Source organism: Gopherus evgoodei, chromosome 10, assembly GCF_007399415.2.
Source record: "Gopherus evgoodei ecotype Sinaloan lineage chromosome 10, rGopEvg1_v1.p, whole genome shotgun sequence".
In the NCBI taxonomy this organism is placed as follows: Eukaryota; Metazoa; Chordata; order Testudines; family Testudinidae; genus Gopherus; species Gopherus evgoodei.
The window spans coordinates 79,785,770-79,804,112 of NC_044331.1; the positions used below are offsets into that span (position 1 = coordinate 79,785,770).

At 53.3% G+C, this 18,343-nt stretch overlaps 1 protein-coding gene across 2 annotated transcripts; it reads left to right on the forward strand.

The window, feature by feature from the left end:
• Positions 1-6,793: 6,793 nt before the first annotated feature.
• On the forward strand, positions 6,794-17,624 carry LOC115658792 (melanin-concentrating hormone receptor 1-like). 2 transcript variants are annotated; one of them, XM_030578234.1, is made up of 3 exons: positions 6,794-7,008; positions 8,224-8,306; positions 15,008-17,624. In XM_030578234.1, exons 1-3 carry the CDS (start codon positions 6,971-6,973, stop codon positions 16,048-16,050), a joined length of 1,164 nt encoding a protein of 387 aa, XP_030434094.1. In that variant the 5' UTR covers positions 6,794-6,970; the 3' UTR covers positions 16,051-17,624. The 2 variants fall into 2 exon arrangements, with proteins under 2 accessions (XP_030434094.1, XP_030434095.1); XM_030578235.1 differs by having other exon boundaries at positions 15,011-17,624.
• Positions 17,625-18,343: the final 719 nt, after the last annotated feature.

The window sequence follows — 18,343 nt, forward strand, 5'->3', positions numbered from 1 at the left end:
CCCTTTGCCATTCATAAGCAGATATTTCCAATATGTAGATGTGCATGGTCCTGTACAAAGCTTGGAGGCTGGGTCCCACGCACACTGGAGCTGCAGGCCAGAGTCCCAGTTTGCTCAAGTGAGCATGCGAAGAACAGCAGTGGAGGCAGGGTAGCCACCTGTGTGTGTACCCAGTGGGCCTGGGGGTGGGTCCAGGCGCCGAGCAGCTCTCCCAAGTCACCGCCTGTTCTTAGCACGCTTGCCCAAGCAGAGATAGCGCAGGTAAGTTGAGGCCAGCTGCAGCCATAGCTGGGACTCAAAGGGGCTGTGATTCAAAGCAAGTTCTGGCTCGGTTCTGAATTCTTCGCCCAGCTTTGGCGAGCCCCAGCGTCTCCCTTGCTTCCCTCCCCGCCGAGAAGCTGACATGCGGGTGGCTTTATGGGGTGCCCCTCAGTTCTCGGGGTATGGGGCTGCTGGGTGGCAGGTGTGGGGCCAGGCCAGGCAGCACTAGTCAGTGATTAACTCAGAAGCAGGCGCCTTGCCCATGATCCTGTCATGTGTTTCTGTGAAGGTGTCTGGATGGGACACTGTCTCCTCGGCTGCGGCCAGGGCCCTCCCTGGTTTGGATCATCCCTCAGGCTTTACAAGCGGACGGCTAAGCCCAGCTCTGTCCCCTTGCTGCTCCCAGGCCCGAGAACTTGACCTGAGTTTGGCCACAGAGGCAGGGCCCTGAGCACGAGGCCGTGGCACTCGCTGAAGGAGGCTTTGCCGGGAGCTGGGCTGCACCTGCTGCACACACGTGCTCAGCCCCTGGGCTGGCTGCAGGCAGAGCAGGGGGAAGCAGTTAGTTGCTATGCAGAGCCCAGGCCCCGGCTGGAGGACAGGAGCGCTTTCTGGGTTGGGGCTCTTCGCTCTGGCTGTAGCGTGAGTTTGGGGACAGCGTGTTCACCTCTAAGGGCCAGCCCCATCCTTGCTCTGCTCCTGGTCTGCACTCACCCCTGTTCCTGCCGGCAGATCCTGCCGCACCGGCCAGGCCGCAGCCCTCCCTAGTGCTCTGAGCCTTTCTTCCGCACTCCTCGTCCCCAGGCTGCCGTGGCACAGAGCAGCAGGTGTGTGGCGTGAGCCGAGTGGAGCTGAGGGTTGAAATCAACACGCAGCCCCTCTGATGTCCTCCTCACCATGGAAACAGGAGTGGCTAGGGCCATGCATAATTGAATGGTCTGAAACAATTTTAGCAGGTGGCTTTTTCATAAGTGGCAAGGGAATGACACAACCGGGGCAGCAACACAGCCCCAGTACTGCCCCGCTGGTGCAGCGATGGGGGCAAACGTAGCTAGCCCTGTGTGCTGGCCAGGCAGGCAGAACACGCAAAGAGGATGGATTTATGAAGAGTGGAAGCACAGGCAGATGAAAGACAGGTGGGATGGGAAACCCGCAGCCTTGAGGGCTGCTGAATCCAATTATCTAGCCAGGGGTAGGCATAGTAGTGCCCCCTACTGCATGGAACGAGAGCTGTGTGTCACAGCCTCTGTACTGCTAACGGTGATTTGCCTGCAGCTCGGGCCCTGGGATCTTGGAGCCTGCCACTGCTCTGATGTTCCCAGTGGGGAGATGGCCACAGATCTGCCCTCTGCTCTGCCTCTCTCCATTTTTGGAATCTGTTTCTAGCCCTTTCCCCCAGGTCAGGTCCCTTTGTGTTATTGATCCAATGACCCTGAGCCCACCAGCCCTGGCAGTTGGCTTGGTCTGAAATCCAAACTCACTGCTGGCGCCTGTGCTTTGCAGCTTGAGCTCACCCCATCTCTGGCTAGTCTGAAACCCAGCTGCAGCTGCTTGCAAGTGCCCTTGGGCCGGGAAGCCACTTTATCAGCAGCCCCAAGCCTGTGCGACAGCAATGGCCTGGGTGCTATTGGCCTTTCTCCTGCTGAATAGAAATAACCAAGGCAGCTGAACAGCTCCCCTCAGGAGTCATCACTGCCTGGTCCGTCTGTTAGGGGCTAGACGGGGAGGGCTTGCTCCGCACCAGCTGCTGGCTCCCTGGGAGCTGAAGTTTTCCAACTGATGCTGTCGCTGGGTGGTTGCCCGAGACAGATGGTGCTGGGGGCTGTGCCAAAGTACCCTGGAGCCCTGAGTACTCCCCCAGCAGTCCATTGCGAGGGCATTGGAGCAGCAACACAGGGACCCCGGCCATTGTGTCTCCAGGAAGCCATTCATTAAAAACTCAGCTCTGTTGTGGTCACTGAGGGTTTGCAAAGGAGGTTGATTGCAGGAGCCAAAGCCCAGGCCCCCGCGCACTGGAGGAAGACACGGAGATGTCTTTGCTGTTCTCCACAGTGCTCATCAGCTGCCAAGTAAACACTAGTTCCAGGGGATGGCGGGCAGGGGGGGGGGGGAGGAAGAGAGACAGACCACGTGGGGCCCCATTTCCCAGAGTCTCCAAGGGAAGCCTGCCCCCTCCGAGCCACCCACGTCACTTTCTGCAGCACCCTGGCTGGCTGGAGCATAGGCCCATGAGCCAGGACACCTGTGTTCTGCTCCTACTGACCGAGCTGACGGGACAGTCCATGAATGTTTGGCAAGGGCTGTGAGCCCCTTGCAGGCATCTGTTCTAAAAGTGCCACGGATCTGGTGCTTTGCTGGGCTTTCAGCCAGCTACTGACCCGGCTTCCAGGAGCTCTCAGTAACTGTAGCATGGAGCTGCCGCCTCTGAGGTACAAAAAACCAGGCCAGCTGGGTTGATCCTGAGCCCATCAAACTGGGCAGCTGGCAGGTGGCCTCACAGATTTCCCAGGACTGCTACCCAAAAGAGAGGCTGATCCTAGGAGAACATGGCCAGGTGGCAACACTCCTGACCCCCAGCACCCGGCTTTGTCACCATGGTGCTTGTGGGTCTGTATGCAGGGCTGCCATGACTGCACCAGCTGGTCTCCCTGCTAATCCTAGAGGCAGCATGACCTAGTGGGTAGGATACTGCACCTCAGGGGGCCTGAATTCTATTAGCAACTCAGCAGACAGCTCCCAGCAGCAGGTTGTGCATGAGGAGAATGGGGGAGCCTGATATGGAGAGCAGGGAGGATATGGGGGCACACACAGCGCCTCTGCCATGAAGGGAAAATTGGGGACCTTGGGCCAGGCAACCATGCAGAGCCCCTGGCATGGAGGTGAGGGGGGAATGGGGGATTGGTGCAGCCAGAAACTCTGGCAGGGGAGACAACTGGGACCCTGGGATGGGGGTGAACTAAGAGCCCCTGCTATGGGGGGAGGGATGGGGGGGTGCAGGGAAATAGGGGGAACTTGGTATAGGGGAAGGAGAGAGTCATATGGAGCCCTAGCCATTGGGGGGTATGGGAACTGGGGTGCACACACAGCCACTGGCGTGAGGGTGGGGGGAGACATTGCTGTGAGTCCCTGAAATAGAGGGAGAGGGGAGGGTGGCACCCAGGGATCCCATGGGGGGGAAGCAAGGAGCCCCCTGGGGTGTGAAATGAGCTAGGCGAACCCTTGCTATGATGTATGTCCTCCCCCACCCCCCGGTCCCAGTAATACTGATATTTATTGGGTCAAGCCCTGATGATCTTGCTCAGTTTTCAGTTCATCCTTGTGAGGGCAAAACTCCCTTGGACTTCCCTGGGAACTTTGCCCAAGCAAGAACTGAGCTTCGGACACTGACCCAACATCCCAAGAGAAACCTGAAAATGCCGCAGGTCTCAGGCCCTGCTACACATTAAAGTTAGCAAACCCATCCCGGGAATTGGGCTGTCTTCTGGGTGGGCGCTCATGGCCTCTCTCTCTAGGGCTCCACGCAGCTCAGAGTCTTTGCAGAGTCTGAGCAGTGCCGTGTGAGACTAACGACTCTCCATCAATAAAAATTACCACCCACCCCCTTTTGCCACGCAAGCCCGGCTGAGGAGCTGTAATGGAGACCCGGGTTAGCCTGGGACTACAAAGACCCCCGCACCTGCTGCTTCTCGAACACACAGATTGAGGGCAGCTCTGTATGCCGGGGTTGATGCAGCATTCAGCTTGCAAACACTGCCTTAAATGTGGCTTGTAGTTAACGAGCATGTTAGAAACACAGGAAATTAAAAATCAAGGCGCCCCTTAAAAAAACAATCTTTGGAAAGCAGGGCAAAGTACAGCTAAAGTCACCCAACCAACCTTAACTCTGCCCTGGCCATCCTATGTACCCGACAAGTGCCCAGCTTCAGACTTAAATCCCAGCTAGGTTTGTCCTTGCACACGCAGCATGTGAGCAGGCCCCATCGAACTCAGGACGCTAAGCCTCGTGTAGCCCTTTGGAGCACTTGACACATCATCGGGACTTTCTTTGGAGAAGGACGTCGTAGCCAGCGAAGTGCCTCAGTTACAGACATTTGCCGAGTTTGCTTGTAAGCGTGACCCAGGCTGAGACGTGTCTTTCTGGCAGCTGTGTGTTTGTGAGGTGGATCAGTGTCTCTAGTGCCTCTCACAGGCCGTCATCAGCTTGGCAGAGCAGAGGTCCTAGACATTGGTGGTTTGCCCCGAACCCCGTCACGCCTTCGAAGGCCATCCAGGTGGCTGGAGGATTGTACAGCTAGAGTTCAGCACAGCAGGTTTTCACTGCCATGGCAAGACGTGGTTAGCAGAGCCAGAGGGTACCATGGGCTGGAGACTCAGGGCCAGCCAAACAGCCCTGGCAGGGGCACAGGGAATTAAGGGTCAGCGTGAGCTGGGGCTGGCAGCAAGTCCTGCTGAGCCAGCTATGCCCACTTTATGCTGCTGGCTGGTGCAAAGCAGCTGGATCAGCAAGAGGCAAAGGTGAGGTTTACGGTGAGCCCAACAGCAGGTTTGCGAACACTTGTGGGCACCCAGAGTGGAACAGCCATTTACATTCATAACCTCTGCTGGGAGGGGCTGCTAGGAAAATCTCACCCAGGGCTTTAAATGCACCATCCTGAACCAGGTAATTATCACGGGCTCATTACGCAGAGAAAGGGGAGGTGATTTGCCCACGACCACATAACATGTCAGTGGCACAACGCCAGGCTTCTGGGCCTGTGCTTTCACTACTAGCCCCTGCTTCCACCTAACATTACATGGAATAAAACCTAGTGCCAGGGGCTAGTGCTGCTAATGTGAGACTAGCTGAGCGTCCTGTTTGCTGCTCCTGAGCTCGCTGAGGCCCGGTGCTGGGGAATGTGCCAGCCGGCAGCGTGCCCTGGCTTTGAGAGGCCAGTGATAGAAATGAACCAACACCCACCAGCAGCTCCCACCCCCGACAAGCGGCAGGAAGGATGGTTTCCTTTCAGTACCCGCTGAGTCCCAGGCCTGGGGCTTCTCAAACACCCCCCCCACCCCGCGCCCCAGCGTGCACATACACAGGCCTTAACTGGAGCCTTACAGCACTGTCCTGCAGCATGAGATGGGGCCAGACTATTGCTGAGGCAAAGTGTTTGACCTGTGGCTTGGGATGAGCAGCCGCTCACATGCTCTGGCCCCTCTGCTTACAGCTCCTCGGGGCTCATTCTGAGATATGCATCAGGTCCTGTGGGGGCACTTCCACGCCCAGGTGACGGCGAGCTGGAGGGCTTACAAATACACCTCTCACGCTGGCTACCAGAACAACAGCCCTCTTCTCACGCCAGCCATAGGCCCGCAGTGGGGAGAAAGGCCGCAGCCTTCAGTCTCCTAGGGCTACAGCCTCTTCAGGTGCCGAAAGCCAACACTTAGGGGCCACTGATGTTCTCAAGCCCTTTGCTCAGCTGCTGCCTGGCCCTGTCGGTGCCTATAGGGACCCCCTAGGCGCCCATTTCCACTGGCAGGAGCGTGCAAAGCCGCCCGATGCCGCCCTGCTGCTGTCAAGCTGCTGGGCGCCCCAGCTCATGCTACACACTGCTGGGCCTCTCAGAGCCGGTGCTCCCCTGCCTGGCCCCACAGCAGGTGGTCTCAGAGCAAGTTTCCCAGGTTGGGCTCTGGACGGAGAGAGGATTTCCGGGGCAGGCACCGGTGCTCCAGGTAGCGTGGTTAGGGGTCAGGGAGTGGGGGGTGGGGGTTGGATAGAGGGCAGGGGAGTTTGGGGTTGTGGTCAGGGGACGGGGGTGTGGATAGGGGTCAGGGCAGTCGGGAAGAACAGGGGTTTGAATGGGGGCAGGGATCCCGGGGGGGGCATCAGGAATGAGAGGTTGGGTTGGATGGACCGGCAGGGGGCAGTCAGGGGCAGGGGTTCCCGAGGCAGTCAGAGGACAGGGAAAAGGGGTGGTTGGATGGGGCAGGAGTCCCAGGGTGGTGGTGGATAGGGGGTGGGGGCCAGGCCACGATCCCCTCCCCTGTCCCTCTGTACAATTTACGAACCCCGATGCAGCCCTCAGGCCAAAAAGTTTGCTGCCCCGTCCCAGAGCCAGATCCAGAAGGTCCCTGGATGCGTTGTTCTTAAACCCAAGGTGCTGGTCATTGTGCTGTGGGCTGGCTGCATGTTCCTGCTCCGCCCCGAGTACATCTCGATGGGGCTGTCCCTTAAAGCATGTTCATATCCTTGGGGAGAAGGCGCTGTTACCGGGCAGTATTGGTACATCAGTGCACAGCAGCAGCAGGCTGGTCGCCCTGCCTGGCACTGAACACAGTCCGACAGCTCAGCCTTCAGGGAGGCTCCTTTTCACCCCATCCCAGCTGCTGTAGCGCATTGGCTCTGAGCACAGCCTGTGGGGACTAAGAAAGTGGCTGCATCACATGGTCCTAGCTAGATCTGCCGGTGATGAGTGTGTACTGCAATTATGCCTGTTGCTTTAAAGATTTCTAATGAAAACAGCCCCATCCGGTGGGTGTCTCAAGCCCAAAGGATTTAGCTGGGGGCCAGCTCCTGCCAGACTAGTGGGAACCAAGCGTTGTGCAGGTTTGTGTTATCATCGCCCTGGCTGATCTGCTTTTTCATTGGCGGCTGGAACATTAGTAAAGCAGCTCAGTTCAGCAGCAAGACAGGCAAGGAATCGGGAGGGGCTCAGCACCGTGGCCACTGATGAGAATAAACGGAGGACGCGTCAAGCAGCTTCACAGGTATTGCTATTTGCTTGCCTTTCTTTACAGCCAAGGACTTGCTCGCCGATACTAGCCCAACGTTAGAGAGGGCAGATTAGGACCAGGGTGGGATCCGAGTGCTGTTTGAAACATTTTGATTTTGTCCTGTGCCTGCTGCTCTCTGGGCCACCCATCCCACGCGAACACCGACACTAACTATGATGTAGAGCCCGTGTAATCACCCGCGTTCATCACCCGTGCTAACCACCATGCATAGTTCATTTAAGCACTGGTGCTAACCATCACATAGAGCCCGTGCCAACCGTAACATCTAGTCCATTTAAATCACCAGCGCCAAACACTGCATATACACAGAGTATATTCCATGTCAAATCATTTCTGATGGATCAATCAGTTCTCCAGCTATTTACATACATTTAACTGAAAGCATCGCTCAGCGCAAATAGATCTGCAGACAAAAGCTCTATTCTAAATGAAAAGGTCACTGTGGCTTTGGTTTCTTTGTGAGTAACCCCCGCCCCCGAATCTTTTATAAGCATCCCTAGTGCAGAAAATATATTTTATACTGAAGAATAGCCTTTAATCACTGAGACAGATGACTAAGTATGTTTCTGGGCTTGTGATGACTCAAAGCACCTTAAACCAATAGCTCTGAGTCAAAAGGAACACACACACACACACATACAGAGGATTAAATGGTGCGCAGCGAGACAGCTAAATATGAAAGAGCTAATGGATTATTAGAAGGCTGTGTTTTCTATGTAGGTGGCTTGCTCTAGTGTGCTTAGATTTTTCTATGGCGATGTTATGCCAAAGTAAGTGCCTTTTAGGCTATGGTTACATATCGCGGTAAGGTCACCTGTATAGCCCGACAGGCGAGGACTCACACGCTGGCATAATTAAACCACCCCCGACAAGCGCCGGTAGGTATATCTGCTGCCAACATAGTGCTGGCCACACCGGCGCTTTTGTCGGTGAAACGTACGCCGGTCGGGGTGTGTGTTTTTTTCACACCCCTGAGAGACAAAAATGCTAGTGTAGCCAAAGCCATAGTGTGATCACCTTGTCAACCATGGCTCGGGTACTATCGCGGCATGTCTAGATCCTGGCGTCCCTGGGGAACGTGGCATGAAGTGTAAGAAACAGGCACTTATGTTAGACCACAGCCTGCCGTGTTACGGAGCGACTCCCAGCTCCAGGACTGAGCTGTGGCTGCTTGTTCTTGAATCCTAGGGAGATGGCTGAACCCAAGAGCGATTTCGTCAGCAACCTGTGGGGTTCGAATGAGTCCAACATAACAGCTGCACCTTGGGCAGGTAAAGGGTCTTCCTTCCGCTTTGTGTTATGCTGCGACCTGTCACTCGCACAGCTACCTGCTGTCCCAGTGAGATTGCTGTGTATCAGCTACGTTATCTGCACACACGTGCTCTGTCCACACACAGCCACACTCTGCCTGCAGCCACACAATCACTGGTGCCAGAATGTTGACTCAGAACTAATGTTCTGTATTCAACGCTTCTTGTGGCCTGAAACTTGGCATTTTAAGTCACACGTTTAACATCATTGAGTCCCCGGATATCACAACTCAGCTCTTCTCTAGCACTTTTCATCAGGAGAGCTCAAGGCACGTCCCAAAGCAGATCAGTATCATTATCCCTATAGTACAGCTGGGGAAACCAAGGCGCAGAGCAGTGAAATGACTTGCTTGAGGGCAGCCAGGAGGCCCACTTGAGCTTAGGTACACACCCACAACTAATATCTGTATGTGGTGGCATAGACGTAGGGCTTGTCTACACTTACAACGCCTGCACCAGTGCAGCTGCCCCGCTGTAGTGTTCCAGTGAAGATGCTATTGACTCTGACCGGAGAGCGTCCCCTGTTGGCAGCATAGGGACTCCACCTCCATGAGTGATGGTAACTATAGCGATGGGAGAAGCCCTCCCGTTGTCATAGCTCTGTCTACAATGGGAATTCAGGTCGTTTAACTGCAACGCTCAGTGGTATGGAGTCCCCCTCCCCCAAGTAAATCAGGTAAAAGTAGGGGTTGCTTGCAAATCACACAGGTGCTGGCTTTCCTTGCCCAAACACTGCGGAGAAGTTAAATAAATGGGGGTGCTTGGGAGAAGGACCAAATGATCAGCTGCTCCTGAAACCTCATCCAAACCTCCCAATGGTGAGGGGGAATGTTTGAGACATTCTCATGGCAGCCCTTGCCAAAGACAGGAAATGTGGAGGTAGCTGGAGGAGTGGAAAACAACCGGCGAAATATTGTGAATTCAGCTGGTTCAGAAGTAACCCTGGGATGTCAGGCAAAGGTCCTGGTCTGTCTGTATTTCTTTGGTCTCGTGCTATTTAAATCTAATGTAACCTGTACTTTTGTGCTAGTCCTGAGCAATAAAGCGGGAGTGAAGTGGTGCCTAGTCTTTCTGCAGGCCCTCTGCACAGGAGTGAATTTCACCCTTTGACTACAACCAGCTACCCATCTCATGCGACAATATCAGGGCTTGTTTTGCTGTTGGAAGTTGAAAGTCACATACCCTGACCTGAAACAACTGGCTTGGCAGTTTGCTCCTTCTGGCGGTGCAGAAAAGCTGTTCACCCATATGGGGCAGGGCAAGTCCTCTCAGTCAAGGGTTACATGCTACCTCTGGCAAAATCATCAGTTACAAGCAGCCAGCAATAGAAATTGCAGCATCGGTTGCTTTACTAAAGTACGCTCGGGGAATGTATTTTCCTGCAGCTCCCGTTTCGTTCTATTTGTGGGCTAGTGCAGGGGGCTGAATGGAAACACTGTTCTGATGTGGCTGTTGATTAATATTTAAGGGTGTTTCAGGAAGGCCAGGAGGCAAGTTCTGGGCTCCCCACACACACAGCTCTGCTGATGCGCCTCAACCTGAACCCCTTGGTTTTCCTGTGCTGGGCTCCCCGCCTCAACAGTTCTGCTAGTGTGCTTTAACCTGGACATGAAGCCCCCTGATCTCCCTACACCCTGCTCTGCTGATGGCCCTCAAGCCTGCCCTGCAGCCCCTCGCTAAACAAGTCCTGAGCTTGCCGTGCAGCTATTCTCCTCTGCCTATTTGTCGAAGCCAGGGGCCTAGCTTGCCATTAGAAATGTGCACATATCCTGGCCAAGCCATTCACCCGGACCCAGCCACCAGCGTTATTCACAGTAGCAGCCTTCGGAAATATCAAGGAGGGTGTAAGTGGGCTAGGATTTCAAATACCCCTTTTTTTGGAGGGGGGTGGGTTGGGTCAGAGTCTGACCTGTTACCCTAGTGTGGTTCTGCCATCTACTCACCATAGGAAATGCTGTGCCACAGGATATTACAACTTGTACTCCAGGGAGCCGCATGCCACAGGGCTGCCTTCCCCTCCTAGGGGGGGTCAGACAAGAGCATCTTCCCCATAGGGTTGCCAGTTTTGGTTGGCTGTGTTCCTGGAGGTTTTGTCACATGATTTAATCTTTAATTAAAGTTTAAGCTTTAATTCAGTGGTTCCCAAACTTTTCACAATGCACCCCCAGGAGCCACAGGCAGGAACTGGGGCCAGGTGCAGGGCTGCAGCTCCTTGGGGTGGTGGGGAGAAAGGGCTCAGACAGGGATAAGGGGACCAAGGCTGGGACTGGAGCCGTGGCTGGGTTGGGAGCCAGGGGCTGAGGTTGGGGCCACAGCTGGGGGTGGGAGTAGGGTTGCCAACTGTCTAATCACACACATACACAAATACCTTAGCCCCGCTCCACCACCCACCTATTCTCTGAGGTTCCACTCATGCCATTCCCCCTCCCTTCAGCCACTGTCTCAGCCAGGACACTTGGGAAGGCCAGGAGCTAACTTGTGGTGTCAAACACCATGCCCCGTCCATGAGGCAGAGCATTTTCAGCGGGGCAGGCAGCTGTTTGTGACACGAGTAATTACCCCAGTTACGTAATCATTTTTCTTGGTTAGCAGAAATTAAGTACATGTTCCAGTTCCCTAATGCTATCAACACTTGCACTAATTAAATTGCTGTGAGGGGAATTTGGGCTACGAATGCGCTGAAAAATGTTACTCCAGTCACTGTGAATTAAAGCAATACACACACACACACACACACACACACACACACACTCTGCAGCATAAAATATGCCTGCACTGCGCGTACCACCCGTCTTTCAGAGGCCAGGCACAATGGACCCTGCTTTAATGACTCTGGAAAGTCAGAGGTTTCTGTATATTTCCCATTTTGTGCCCTCACCGCAAAGCTGTTGTGATGCCAAGTTTGCTTGCGTTGGACTGACGTCAGCCTTGTCTGGGGGGTGGGGGTGTTCCATACCTGTGACAGCTTGGGCTTAAACATTTAGAGTCTGAGCCCAGCACCCACTGATGTCAGTGGAAAGTTTCCCATTGACCCGCATGAGCGTTGGGTTGGACCCTTGGTGAGAATGTGCACTTACCATTGGACTATGCAAGAGGATCTAGGGTTGCCAACCCTCCAAGCGTGTCCTGGAGTCAAGTAAAGCAGTGGTTCCCAAACGGGGGGGAGGGGGGGGCTGCCTCCCTTGGGTGGGGGGCCACACAGGAAAGTTTGGGGGAGTGTGGAAGGTCCTAGGCCAGCTCCCCATGGGGGGGGGGCAGGAGCAGGGAGGCAGCGCCACTGAAAGCTGCTCTGCCCCTAGCTCTGCTCTGGCCCTGGCCTCAGTTCCCAGCTGCAGCTGTGCTCCCACCCCCAACCTCTGGCTCCCAACCTGGCCGAGGCTCTGCACCTGGCTGCAGCCCTGGCTGCCAGCCCTGACCATGGCCCGGCCAGGAACTGCAGCCAGTGGGAGCTTTACGTGGCGGTGCCCCCAGGCAGGGGCAGCGCACAGAGCCCTCTGCTCCCGTCCAGGGACATGCCAGCCGCTTCTGTGAACAATGCAGGGCCAAGGCAGGCAGGGAGCCTGCCTTAGCCCTATTGCAGTACCAACCGGGAGCCCCCGAGGTAAGTGCCGCCCAGATGGCACCCACAACCCTCATCCTCTCCCACACCCCAACACCCTGCCGCAGGCTTAGCCAGGAGCCCCCTCCAACACGCCAAATCCCTTGGCCCCAGCCCAGAGCCCACACCCCAATGCCCTGCCGCAGGCTTAGCCCGGAGCCCTTCTCCCACACTCCAAACCCCTCGGCCCCAGCTCAGAGCCCGCATCTCCTCTCGAACCCAAAGCCCCTGCTCCAGCCCGGTGAAAGTGAGTGAAGGGACAGATTCACCCATTTCACAGACTTAACAGCTTCAGGGGCTTTTCTTGGGTCTAGTTCACCATCTCAGAACTCTCACCGATATACATATAAGGACTGGGCAGCAAGACTCCTGGGTTCTGCATCTGGCTCTGGAACTGACCTGCAGTGTCCTCTAGACCCATGTTTTCCAAAGTGGCCCTTAATTTGGGAGTGTCTCAGGGGATGGGGACTCAGCTTTGGAGACCTAGGGTAGAATTCAAAGAGTGCCACTTTTGAAGATTTGGCCCTTATCTTCCCTGTGCGTGTTTCAGTGCTGCAGAACTGGAGTGCTGCAGTGTAGACACGTGTGACAGTGATGGGTGGAGTTCTCCTATTGCTTTAGTTAATCCACTGCCCCAGGTTGATGGGTGAAGTCTGTCTACACTGTACTGTCTATACCCAGGGTTAGGGTGACTTATCTACATGTGTCAGGTGTGGATTTTTCATGCCCCTGCCAGACATCGCAAGGCCAATGTAAATTTCCATTGTAGCTCAGCCTGAACTGTACTTTAACGGGACGGTACCAACAGGGGTACCCTTCTCCTCCCTGCCAGGCAGCTAATGTGTAAAAGACCCTTTAAAAGCAAAGTGCTGTTGCCAGTTGCTTTCCCCATCCCCAAGCACTGAACAAATCCATGCATTGGTGACTTTTTTTCATGGCACAATTCAGGCTTTTAATTGGCTGATGGAACAGGGGGTTAGAAAGCTGCTATTTATTGGCAGGAGGGCTTTGAACCACAGCAAGCAGGAGTTGCCCTTGAAAGCTGTGGGGTGCAGAGGGAGCTGGTGCGCCCCTGGGAGAAGGATCGCCTGGCATTAGAATGCTAGCTTTGCACTCCTACCGGTGTGGGCTCCAGGCTTTCGGAGAAGGAGGCAGCGTCATGTTTTTAGTTGCTGCAGGCTAAAGGGGACCGCTTCAGGATGACCCTGTATTTTGGGCCTAATCTCAAACCCATTGAAGTGCCATTGACTTTATTGGGCTTTGGATCAGGCCTGTTAAAGTGCATCACATCAGTCAAAGTGGCCCTTGAGTTGTTTTTTTTTTAATGACCTCTTGGTGGCAGTAGAGTGGGACATCTTAATCCCTATGCCCAAAACACACGACACTGTAACACCTTTCTGTGCACACAGGACACAGGATTGACATGCACTGATCCTGGGTGGATTTGCATGTATAAGTCGTCACATGGGTATTAGAAGCTTGTCATCTGAGTGCACAGGGGTTAGCGCTTGCCTGAACATTTGGCCCCAGATATGCTGTGCAGGTTGGCTAATAAAACAGAGCAGGTTCGTAAACTCACCCCTTTCCCGCTTCTTAGGTTTATCTTCACCAAAGCTCTGCAATGAACCTGAGCGTCTGTTTCCTTTGCTTGATTCCCCTTCCTTATTGTCTTCTGTGAACATCATCTGCCCAATTAGCAAAGCCATATCTAAATGAGGACTAGACTTGACTTAAGTACAGTTTGTTTCTTCCAGTTAAAAAATAAACCGAAAGCCAACAGAGTACTTCATGGCCCATCTTACACTAACCTCCTGCGCTTCAGAAGGAAAAGCAGCTATGGTTTTGTTTTGATCATTAGCCATTGTGAAGTAACAATGGTCTCAGCTGGAGGATAATTGCTGGCTGATTAAAGACGGATGCTGTGAAAGGCATTAAATGATGACAGTGCAGTCTTCCTGAGATGCTAATCAGCCCTGACCAAAAGAAGCCAGGTTTACAGCCCAATCCAGCTCCTAGCAATGGCAGTTGGGTCTGGCCTTTGGGCACAAAGATATCATGCCCCTTTGGAATAACCAGCGATTGATTAGCATGAGTCAGGCTGATGAGCAGGAAGTGTCGCCTGCACCGATCACACAGGGCTGGAGGTTGGTCTGCGCTAACAGATGCGGCGTTTTATTTTTAATTAACTTGACATTTTGGCTCTGGTCAAAAGTTCATTTTTCAAAGGCGACGTCTCATTGACGTGCTCAATTAGCCTTGTGTCTGCAGGCTACGAAGTCACTTTGCGTTTGCTGTGCTAAGCCAGAGAAGGCTGGCTATGCCTTAGCATGGCCAACAACTAGTGTGTGGCATGAGGGGATGAACAAAAGCCCATCCATTAAGGTTACTGCTGCTGCTGCTGCCTGCCAGCAGAAATCGGGCAGGAGGAACAATTTAAGGCTAGAAGGGTGAGGAGTTGACCTTGAATATTCCTCTCCCTCGAGAACATCCTTGGAAGATTTATCTTGGAGGCTCATGGTGCGATACTGAAACTTCACCAACAACCCTCATAGACTTTTGCACTTCTATGCCAGGGCAGAGGTATTTCCAAAGTGCTTTCACAGTTAGTATCTTAGGGAGCTGGGCAGATGATCATCACGGGGCGGCGGGGGAAGGGCAGGAGAGCTGCCTTGCAGTGACCTTTGAAAAGGTCCATTTTCCAGGTAGGAGACAGGAAGAACAATTTTTCTTATGCAAATTGCCACCAGGGCCTGCTTCCTATAGGGCTGGAAATACTCCAAAATAATAGTATCTGATGCTTCTGGGCCTGCTATACCGTACAGCTAAGAAATAATAATGTAAAAAGGCTGCTTAAACATTTTCCAACTGCAAAGTAGGTTTGGTTTGATTCTCGGGGGGAAGCTGAGGTTGGTTATTTATTCTATTATTATTTAGCTAATTAATTCCCAGTAATGTGTGTCTATCGGGATGGGTGAGGGGCAGATCCACAGAGGAATGGCTCACAACCCTTCCGTCTTCTACCTGTGAGGCGTGTGTCCAAATGATATGTTGTTCTTTTTCTCAGCAGGCACCAAGGAAACGGAAGACCACAGTAGCATCGTCCTCCCTGTCATTTTTGGCATCATTTGCCTAGTGGGCACCGTAGGGAACAGCATTGTGATCTACACCATCACCAAAAGACCCAAGAGAAACCACAACACTGCAGATGTCTTCATCGTGAGCCTCTCCGTCACAGACCTCCTGTTCCTGCTGGGTATGCCCTTGCTTATCCATCAGCTCCTAGGGAATGGGGTCTGGCTTTTCGGGGCTGCCATGTGCACCATCATCACTGCTTTAGATGCCAACAGCCAGTTTGCCAGCACGTACATCCTCACGGCAATGGCCATCGACCGCTACCTGGCCACAGTACACCCCATCCGCTCTGCCTACATGCGCACCCCCTGCACAGCCGCCCTGGTGATCTTGCTGCTCTACCTGCTTTCTCTCCTAAGCATTGTGCCAGTGTTCATGTACACCCAGCCCATTGCTCTGCCTGGCAGCAAAGCTGGGTGTGGCATCATCCTACCCAACCTCTCGGTTGATATTTATTGGTACACACTGTACCAGTTCTTCCTGGCGTTTGTCATCCCGCTCTTGGTCATCTGCATTGTGTACCTGAAGATACAGAAGCACATTTCATGCAGGGTGCTGCCACTGCCCCAGAGAACCTTTCGAGCCAGGACTAAGAAGATCATGCAGATGGCAATAACCATCTGCTCTGCCTTTTTTATCTGCTGGGCGCCCTATTATATCCTGCAGTTGGTCCATCTCAAGATCACCCAGCCCTCCATTATGTTCCTCTATGCCTACAACGTAGCTATCAGCTTGGGTTACGCAAGCAGCTGCATCAACCCATTCATATACATTGTGTTGAGTGACACTTTCCAGAAGAACCTGGTGAAAGCAATCTGCCCAGGACAGCAGGCCAGAAGGGGTGACAGACATACCACTGGGAAAGTCAGTCCCTCTGTGAAAATAAGTCCTGGGCCAAATCAGGACACCTATCTTAGTGTGACATATGCTCATAATATAGACAACTGTATCGCACTCTCTGTCATGGTTCCTTAGAGGTAACCTGCATGACTTAGCTGAGTGATGGCTAGGTGGTACAAATAGGTGTAAAAACTTTTTGAGGCTGTAGACAAAAAGAAAGAGTTAGCCTTGTCCTAAGGCACACAGCCAGGAGTAATGGGGTGAACTGGAGGAGAACATCAGTTAGGCTGACTATAAAGAATTCCTTACAGCGAGACCTACTCCAGAATGAGATGATAATTGTGTAAGAGATGTACTGGAAACCCCATTGCTTGAGTCACTGCCACTAAAACCTGCCTTGACAAGTGTCCTGGCTGAGACAATGGCTGAAGGTTCTGTTGCTGTGGAGCTGAAGCGCATTGACCATCCACCTGGCTTTGCGAAAAGTGTTATTTTTTTAATGCTGCTCCCATTGGTGGCAGGCTGGACATGCTGGTTTCTGATCGGCTTGAGCTATGTGTATTTTTAATCCTGTGGGCAGTTCACAATTGGCAATCCTGCACATTGACTTTCTGGATGACATCAGTCTGTAAGCTTAGGGTTACAGCCACAGTTGGTGGTAGTAAGGTGACCTGCCCATTGGGCCAGATCTAATAAATAAAACCACTGGTATTGTTCCAACTCACTGAGGAGGGAGCAGAACGAAATGGCTTTAGGTATCTATTATAGTACGGTGACCTCCTTCTTATAACAAGACATCTTCAATATTTACTAAATTTGTACTAGTTGCAGAGATGAAATCTCAATAGATTTCCCACAAACTGTAACTATCTTATTAAATATGATGCTTGTGTGTCTAGGACTCTGTTCTGTCGCTCTCTGGGCATTAGGGTGTGGTCTCTTCTCTTCCTTATCCTCATTATGTTAGCAGAACAAAGCCTCTCTCCCTGTCCTCAGTGGAGCATGTACCCTTTTTTCACAAAGTACGTCTACACTGCGACTTTGTCCAGCGGTGCATACAGTACAAACATGGGTAGCCCTCCTGGCATAGGGATAAACAGGAGCGGAGATGGTCAGGAGCTGTGTAGGTGAGAAGAGTAAAGACACACCTGAAGGGTGTAGATGCGTACCTGAGTACATACCTACATGGCTCCCTACTTGGCTAAGCCACACCTCCCAGACCTGCAGGGAAAGGCTTTGGGGGGAGCAGCAGGGAGCTGCTGAAGCCTTTCCACACTTCCTCCCCTATTCCAGAGCCTTTCACTGACATGTAGCTACACGCCACAGTGTGGACATAGCCTGCTTTTCACTGTGGCGTGTAGCTAGAGGTACACTACACACCAACAGTTGGCGTGTAGTGTAGACGTAGCTTAAGCATATGCATGCAGGCGATCTTGGTTTGGTTTCCAGTGCTTAAGGCTGAGGGAGTTGGGGAGCTAACGGACAGTCTCTGGAGCCAGTGTATTGACAGCCATACAGGTAATGAAGGAGTGACACTGATTGCCATTTACACTTGGGGGAATTCTGCACCACTGCGCAATGCAGAATTTTGCAGAAATGAACATAGTGCTTGCAGAATTCCTCCCCCCAGCCCCGAAAAGGGCTGCAGTGGTGCTGGCCGCCACTAGAGGCCTCTGGACCTGGCAGAGCCAGCTCGCACATAGCCCACGTCCAGACTAACCCGCGGCATCGGCGGGTTAAAATCGATTGCTCGGGGATCAATACATCGCGTCTAGTCTGGACGCGATGTATCGTTCCCCGAGCTCGCTTACATCGATTCCGGAACTCCATCAACCCGAACGGAGTTCCGGAATCGACACGGAGAGCCGCGGACATCGATGCCGCGCCGTCTGGACGGGTGAGTACCTCGATTTTAGAAATTCGACTTCAGCTACATTATTCACGTAGCTGAAGTTGCGTATCTAAAATCGATTTTAATACCCTAGTCTGGACGTGGCCATAGAAGACACAGGGTGTGTGCATGGGGGGGGATTAGGGAACAAGATGGTTTCTGGCAGATGCAGTTCGCAGGATGCCCTGAGGGAAGGAGACGGCAGCGCACAGGAAACTTCATGCAAGCCTGGGACCAAGCAGCAGGCTGTTTCTCCCTCTGGATTCCTGGGCTGGTGGGGAGGGGTGGGAACTGGGTGTCTGTGCTGGGGGAGCCATGTCTGGGCTCTGGGAAGGGGTGAGGGGTGTCTGGGCTTTGTAGTGGGAGAGAGGGTGCAGGTATCTGGGCAAGGGAGGAGAGGTGTGGGCGTCTGGCCCCTCAGCTGGGCTCTGGGGGACAGAGAAACAGGAACTGGGCTGTCATAGGTGTTTCTTTAACTCTCTACTTCTGGGGGAATTTGTATGTGTGTCTGTATTGTTACAGGCATACTTGCTGACA